Source organism: Schistosoma haematobium, chromosome ZW (assembly GCF_000699445.3).
Source record: "Schistosoma haematobium chromosome ZW, whole genome shotgun sequence".
Taxonomy (NCBI): Eukaryota; Metazoa; Platyhelminthes; class Trematoda; order Strigeidida; family Schistosomatidae; genus Schistosoma; species Schistosoma haematobium.
This window is the reverse complement of record NC_067195.1, coordinates 8,127,802-8,135,914: the sequence shown is the minus strand read 5'-3', so window position 1 is coordinate 8,135,914 and position 8,113 is coordinate 8,127,802. Positions and strand designations below refer to the sequence as shown.

Genomic DNA, 8,113 nt, shown 5'->3' with positions numbered 1-8,113 from the left:
TAGTTATGGTTCGATCGATCAAATATTGCTTACTTACGATAGTAATATCTATCAATGAAATCCATGTTATGTAATATCTAACACAGACAGTGTAAATCAAAGAGATTAGGTATGTGTATAATCCGAATAAATAAATATGGTCTGTTCAAGTCTAGTCGTTTTGGTTGACCTATAAGTTGTACTGAACAAATTATGTTGTCTATTATTCGCATAAAACATAGTATATTCAATTGTTATACAAAGTTAATAGAGCATATGTAATTACCTTAATACTTATCCAAGATATACACATAAATAACGAAAAGAATTTGAAGAGAGACAGATCAAATATTTGGACTCATTAGTACAGTGGTTAAATGAAGTTAGACTATTATAAATCAGAGACATTTTAACGAGTAATAAATCGATGAATCTACGATTTTTGTCCAGATGCTACCAATATCATATGCTGTACTTTATAGTAAGAACTATATCAGTATTTCATTTTGTCATAAATAAAATCAGATGATAAGCGATAGTTGATCATCGATCAGGTAACTAGGTATTTAGCGACTTGGTATATATGACTTCAGTTAGATCGGATGAATGATTGTTATTGAAATATACATATCGTCTATTCTCATATATAATTAAAGACTTAATCCGCACTAATGAATAACGGAATTAAATAAATCAAATAAGAGAATCTATTTGGAATATGTATATTCCATGTACTCATTGATTTGTAATAGGCAATCAAGGAGACGAAACAAAGACACAAGAGTGAAGCAAATTGGAGAGGGTGTATTGGCCAACTCGATTTATTCAAGTATTAATCGACATTTATAATGAAATAAAATTAAGTTACAGACATGTGATGGGTAAGATAGGAAATATACACAAATACACTTACATAGAATCAGTCAATTTTGATAAGTGAATAATTGAGAAGGTTAAAATGTGACTGAAGAATGGTGAATAAATTGGCTTGTCTGGAGGTCAGAATAAGCTATGTGTGCTTAACATAGCAACCGACACTACAGGTTCCGTGTTACATGTCAGTAATATATATCTGAAATCCTCAGGAGACGATTTTTTGATTACTTTCGATCTTTCTGAGCATACTCTATCAAAATGTACACAGCGAGCTCTTCCCAAACGCATAGCTGAACACAGTCCTTTGTGATTTTTAAAAGGCGAATGAAGAACAATCAATAGTTCAATACTGGAATATCTTGTGAACTTTGGTTACACTGACCCATCAGATATATCTTTCAATATCATCTATACAGTTGGATGATTTGATTTAAGAATAGTGCATACAATAACTTGTCCACTGTAGATGCTGAAGATGCCACAGGTATTCGTTGTTTGACAACGCTTGAACCAGTAACACTTTCTAATATGAATCGTACCCACCAAGTGGAATCAAAAGACAGAGGCTAAAGAGGTTTGAAGATATGTTTGATAGGCTATCAATATATCAAGCATTGTCTGATCTAATCTGGCTAGCGATTGTAGGGGTTGTTAAGCACGGCGATCCCACACGTAATCTGGTGCGGATGCATGACCGAGCGCCTTCAGCTAGGTGAGTCCATTAAAACCAATGTGGTCGGCATCCAATGTCGAAGACTTACAGAGTTATTTATTTTGAGGATTTATTTACCGCTACAAGGCGTTAGAAATTCATCAGGCTGTAGGACAAACTAATAGTTGCCAATCTAATGTATATAATTTTAAAAATGAGTAATATTTAATGCTCAATACTGAATGTAAGAGCACAAAAACAAACAAACGAACAAATAAATAAATAAACAATTTATTCGTGAAATAATACTGAAATGAAATGAATTCATTACTATTGTATTGTTGTTGTTGTTGTTGTCTTTGGATCAATTATACGAATACATGGTATATACTTGAATTCACCAATGATCATTTGAATAAGTAATAATGTATTAAAATTAATGAATGCAATGGCGTAATGTAATACTCTCTCTCTCTCTCTGTATATATATATTTCGACCGAAATGTACACCATTCATTTCAATTTCAACAGAATCATTCTATAGACCAAGGTATGGGTAATGTAAACTGAATATATTCAAAAAAACGATTGTTGATAATTTGTTACATCACTAATTTATATTGGATATTTTCATTGAGATATATGAATTGATCGTGAGTGAGCAGTAATTTTATTAAGACACGAGACTCAATGTACTGGCTTGGATTCCCAGTAGGTGACTGTCGTAGACGCACACTGCCAAATCGTCTCATTTAGCGACAAAACAGTCATCTGTCTCGTGTCCTACATTCGTTGGTTAGTGATCTCATCAAAGGTTTCAATTAGTGACTTCGATTCAAGCTTGTAATGCATAGTAGTCGATTAATTCACAAATCAAACACTGATGACATTAATGTACTTTCACACTACAATCTGGTGTGCATGCAACTGTTATGTCAATAAACAATTTGTCAATAAATAACAATTGTATATCTTACGTGAATATTTTCTCAACTAGATGACATGAATGCGTTAGAATGTGGCTTATGATATTTCACTAATGAAAGACTGTAATCAGGGATTGTTATCAGTGCTTTAATGACTGTTTTACAATTTTCAGATAATATCGCACATTTCTGATTATCAATCTTTCTAACTGACGTCCAATCACTTCTGTAATAAACATCATGCGTGAAAGTTTTGATATAGTTGTACGAAGTGATAAATATACATTGACAGTCAAATTGTTGTACAGTGTTTCAATTATTCTATTGATCATATGGTTGATGAACATTTTACCAAGTCTTTTCAATGGAGAATCAATCAAGTCGATCATGATGTAATACCTAAAACAATAGAATTTTCGTGCAATAATATATCTGTTCCAAACGGGTCAGAATCAGATCTTGCTAGTATATTACACAAAATATATTCCCTATCAGTAAAACATCCGTTCAAAAATACCCACTGAGATATAGTCTGGAAGAAAATAGACTTGAGAAATTATATGATTCATTGGGTGTGAATAAGACGGTAAGTTGACTATTAGAAATATTCTTTGATGTTGAATAGACTGACTGTCTTCTAATTAACTGATCCTTACTAATTATTCATTGATATTTCAAAATGATCGAGATTATGTGTGCAAAATATTTGTGTACATTGTTCAATTTCATAGTAGTTTACGTCACAGTGATCCACTCACCACCAGGTCTGTTGTTGGATCATCACAGAAACTTTGGTTGAGAGATGATGTTTGTAAGTGGAATGTGTATGGTGAGATATATGAGGAGTTGAAGACACGTTCTTCAGATGTTTCTGGATGACAAGTGTGAAATAACGTCAGTTTCAAACTCTCCATCAAATTGATACTCACATCTCGTGATCGTTTCACTCAAATGGCATCAATTGCATGAATGACATCAATAATAAACCTCGCCATCACTACTAACCATCAGGATAAATATCATTGATAGAAAGGTTGTGAATTATCCCATTGTTTATAATCTTGTCTGGATTTTGATGAATCTCCGAAGGAAAGAACCTCGAATCCTAGTTTCCATTGCTGCTCACAACTATATCCATTCCATAAAACATTTGGACATATACCGTTCACTTGGATATCAGATTGACGAAATCATATTTTGTGCGTTTGATTACTGAACTATGTATGAAATAGATGTTAGATATGATGCTCATTAAATTATGAAAATCAACACATGAATTTGTATCAACTCATGTTTCAGGTGAAGACGTTTCTCAACTATGGGCATCGTACAATTTTTAGACCAATGAACTTTTCAAAATGTCATGCTTCGAAATGTGCAGTTATCACTGACATGAACAGATGGCGAGAAGCTGATGCACTTATACTGACAGAAGATAAAGTGCCAAATGGAATTCGACCTCCAGAGCAATTATGGTTTAGTTTAATAGAAGAGTCGCCTGTACATATTGCTATGGCAGGTACACTGGAAAATGAAGTGAGTAATTCTGGCCATAGTAATATTACTAATCTTTATAATTTCATTACGGTTGTATGTAGCCGACGAGGACTCAGCGAATAATGTCACTATTCTTGATTTTGAACCATGAAATGGACTAATTGTGTGAAGTTTATGAATTCCCATGAAACACAAACCTATGAGTCGCTTAAACATCACTCGATGATAACATTCACCTCCAGGATCATCCACTAACCAATTAGCTTGTTTTCGATTAGCAAACATATAATATATTCGCCTTCACTTAGATCAGTAAATACCATTTGAGTGAAAATTTCTTCAGATATTTCATTTTAGTAAAGAACTCTTGAGCATTGTAAATACACCACCACACCAGAGGTCGTGATCAAAACACTCAGGTCTGTACCGTTAATCTATAATCCAAAACGACAAAACTAAACACTACCCACGAACCACTTTACTAAAACATTGTTCTAATATCAAAACTACTAACTTGCTCATTCATTTCAATATCCATGACATCGTTTTACTTGAATTTATCCCTCTGATATCAAGATTAATTACACTATCTCCTTCCGTCTGGATTCAACGATTTACTCACCATACGGTTCCTATGAGCCATACATGAAGCACCATGGTCCAGAAACACGATATCCTTTACCTTCTAGAAACTTCGCTACTGGGAAATCAAAAAAGTTGCATGGTTTGTGAGTAACTGTATACCGAAAAGTCCAAGAATGCAATACGCCAAAGAACTTTCACGATATATCCCGGTGAGTTTGACAAAGCTTAACATTGAGTTTCTACACGTTTTTCAATAGTTTTGAGTAAACGAATAATTGACGAAATACAAAATGTATACAGCACAAGTAAAATAATTGGAAGTATTTGAATTACTGTACGAACCGAGAATTCCCGAAATAGAGCAATCTAGGTTGAGAGAACTAGGTGAGCACTAACGAAAGTTTGGTGTTTGAAACTCGAAATCAGACAGACATTGGGCACAAAGGTATCATTAGTTCATACAAACACCACTATGAAACATGCAATACTTGTCACTTTTAATTGTAATCATTTCATATGAAATGATGACAAATGTGATTGGAAAGTTGATTGGATCCTGTAGGTTCAAATGAAGGAGAAACAAACTAATAATGATTGGAATATAATGAAACAAGGTCTACTGAAATTGTCTTGATTGATTCACAGCAATGCGTGAAGTATATGTCACAAGTGTATTATTCCCACATCTGCACGATTGTGTGTTCTATCATTGTGTTGACAACAGGTCTCCATCTCTGAAACTCCGACTTCTCGATCACGTATGCGTTCTCGATGGATTTCAAGCACTGATTCTTTAGCAATACCTACTTTCCAGTATGTAGCAAAATAGATAAGCACGTATAAGGCCCTCAAGCACTCAATTTTTAGAATTGCTCAACTTCACAGTCTTTTGAGAGAGGTTTCGTACGTACTGACTGGTCATATACTGTTGATGTTTAACGACCAGTGAAGGTGTTTCATTTTATAACGATGTGTGTTCATTACTGGAATTTATAATCAATATCACCAACTATGAATATTTGATTGTCTTTCACTTCATTGAGAATTTATCCTATAAATGTACAAGTTGGTTAGTCTATATATATAAACAAATGAGCATCTCAGAAATGTCAGGGATAGTGCTCAGATTGAAGATGATTTCATCGAATCGTCATTTTGTAGGGAACTGTATCACTGGATTAATATAACTACATGTGACTATTCCTTAAACTGATCTCACAAGATTGCCAATCCAGGTATTCTTACACCATACTCAGTGATCACTCACTTTTATGTCCAAGTGTTATATGCATGTACATGAGTGAGCTCACTGTGTTCATGATGGTTATTTAGAAATGCTGGATACAGAAGTGCTGCTGTTGATGTGTCCATAGTTAGGCCGAAATGGCTGTGCAGTGCTCTCACGTTTTCAATGATGTTCTAGTTTAGATCTGCTTATGAACTCAACTATTAAAATTTTAGGAGGAAACTGATCGTTTTATCAAACATACGCACAATGAATTCGATGCGGTTACCAGCTTCATCATTAAAACATGTAATTTATCTGTTCCATAGTTCACTGATTCATTTTCTATTTTCAGCTTGATATTTATGGTCAGTGTGGCACGTTATCCTGTCCAAAGTATAATCCGACTTTTACCTCATCAGATAGCTGCTTGAAAATGATTCGCGAAAATTACAAGTTTTATTTGAGCTTCGAAAATAGTTTGTGTAGTGAATACATAACAGAGAAGTTGTATAAAAATTCATTGAAGTAAGTGGTTTGGTATTAATCTTGCATTATAGTGTAATCAAAGTCATCAATTTATTTATGTGTGCATAATCATCGTCTCAAATTGTCATATTATTTCAGAAAAACGAAATGAAATTGGCAGAGTGAACTGGAATGAATTACATTGATGTTGGTTTTAGTGATAGGCGGCAACTCATAGTCATCCAGCACTTACTTATTTACTTACTTACTTACACACTTACGCCCGTTACCCTTCGTGGAGGAGCATATGCCAACCACCACCATTCTCCATCCAATTCTGTCGTGGACAATCCTTTCGAGTTCCCAATGTCTAAAGGCGAAGTCGTGCTGCTGACTGTACAGAGCTGTGACAGCAGTAAGGTGTTTCCTTCAGACAACCAGCATGACAGCAATGCTGCCTTCCCACAAGGAGGGGTGGGGTTAGAAAAGGTCGACTCTAAAAATGCACATCTCGCCTTATCCCACGGATATCCGTCTCCGGCGGTAAGGTCTCAACAAGTACGGAGCTAACACAAAAATTACCCATAAAAAGGTCGTGTGTGACCGACCTCATGCAGTTGTCCCTTTGGCACTGTGGTCACGCTCCTAGGTCACTAAGACCGCGTCTAATCCGATTTCCTTTTCAGGTACCTCCGGAACAACCCTTCCACGCTGTGGGCAACCGGGAAGTGATAACCGCCCTCATACCTCTAACAGCACTCAAGACCACTGTATTCATAATCAACCTCCGTCTTCACTTCCTATTATTTCTCCTACATCGACTTTCACCCTTAAACTTCCTTTTTCGGCTTCCCTCTCAAGTGTCACCATAGCCAACGATTCTAGTGCTCAAAACACTGTCCCAAGTCTGCTGAAACCTCGCTCCAAACTACACATTGGAGCCTTCGAAGTACGCACCCTATATCAAATCGGTCAACAGGCTTCCTTGGCTAGAACCCTAGAATCTTGTACCATTGATGTATGCTGTGTCTCTGAAACACGCATACAGGATCCCAGTGTGGTCATTCACTTGACCTCACCTCGGCAAAACGGAGAGCCAACGAGATACATACTCCGTGTATCTGGTGACCTGACGGCCAGCTCTCGCAGACTGGCAGGAGTAGGGATAGCACTAAGTATGAGGGCGGAGCAAGCACTGTTAGAGTGGATCCCCGTTTACAGTCGTTTATGTGCTGTTCGGCTACACGGCTCCGTAAGAACTCGGAAGGATAGGGACACACGTCGTTGCCTCTTTGTCGTTTCTGCCTACGCTCCCACCGACTGCAGCTCAGATGAAGTGAAAGATGAATTTTACAGAAAGCTATCTGAACTTCTTCAGAAAGCTAAACGTTCAGACATAGTACTCGTAGCAGGTGACTTTAATGCTCAGATAGGTAGTTTAAACGAAACAGACAGGCATTTAGGTGGGTATTTTAGTATACCGGCACAGCGAACAGATAATGGTGATCGTCTGCTGCAAACGCGCTCAGACAATCGTTTATTTTTAGCAAACACAAATTTTAAGCATAAAGAGAGACATCGTCTAACATGGCGACCCCTACACCAAACCAACGATGGACTCAAATAGACCATATTGCCATCAGTCATCGTTGGAGAGGGTCAGTAGAAGATTGTCGTTAATTCTGGAGTACCTGCTTGGACTCCGATCATGCGCTAATACGGGCACGCACCTGCTTGCGCCCCACTGGACGCAAAAGAGCCACAGTAAAAAGACCCATTAGAACTGAAATGAGTAGCGAGAAAATCAAAAGTAGGTTCCAGGAACAACTGAGGTCACAATTTGGTGGCTCTGAAAACGAGGTTGAACCAGATGTTGCTTGGAAAGCTATACAAACAGATGTGGAA

At 36.6% G+C, this 8,113-nt stretch overlaps 1 protein-coding gene across 1 annotated transcript; it reads left to right on the top strand.

The window, feature by feature from the left end:
- The first annotated feature begins 953 nt into the window (after positions 1-953).
- FUT5_1 (4-galactosyl-N-acetylglucosaminide 3-alpha-L-fucosyltransferase fut5) lies at positions 954-6,719 on the top strand. Its single transcript, XM_051208578.1, has 3 exons — positions 954-3,969; positions 4,507-4,724; positions 6,096-6,719. The coding sequence occupies exons 1-2, from the start codon at positions 3,706-3,708 to the stop codon at positions 4,660-4,662; spliced, it is 420 nt and encodes a 139-aa protein (XP_051070284.1). The 5' UTR covers positions 954-3,705; the 3' UTR covers positions 4,663-4,724; positions 6,096-6,719.
- Positions 6,720-8,113: the final 1,394 nt, after the last annotated feature.

What these genes read in the sequence shown, in the direction of transcription:
- FUT5_1 (XM_051208578.1), top strand. Translation starts at nt 3,706, where the DNA reads ATGAATTTGTATCAACTCATGTTTCAGGTGAAGACGTTTCTCAACTAT. An exon ending in CAGGTACACTGGAAAATGAA is followed by an intron (nt 3,970 to 4,506) that starts GTGAGTAATTCT and finishes TCTGATATCAAG; the next exon opens with ATTAATTACACTATCTCCTT.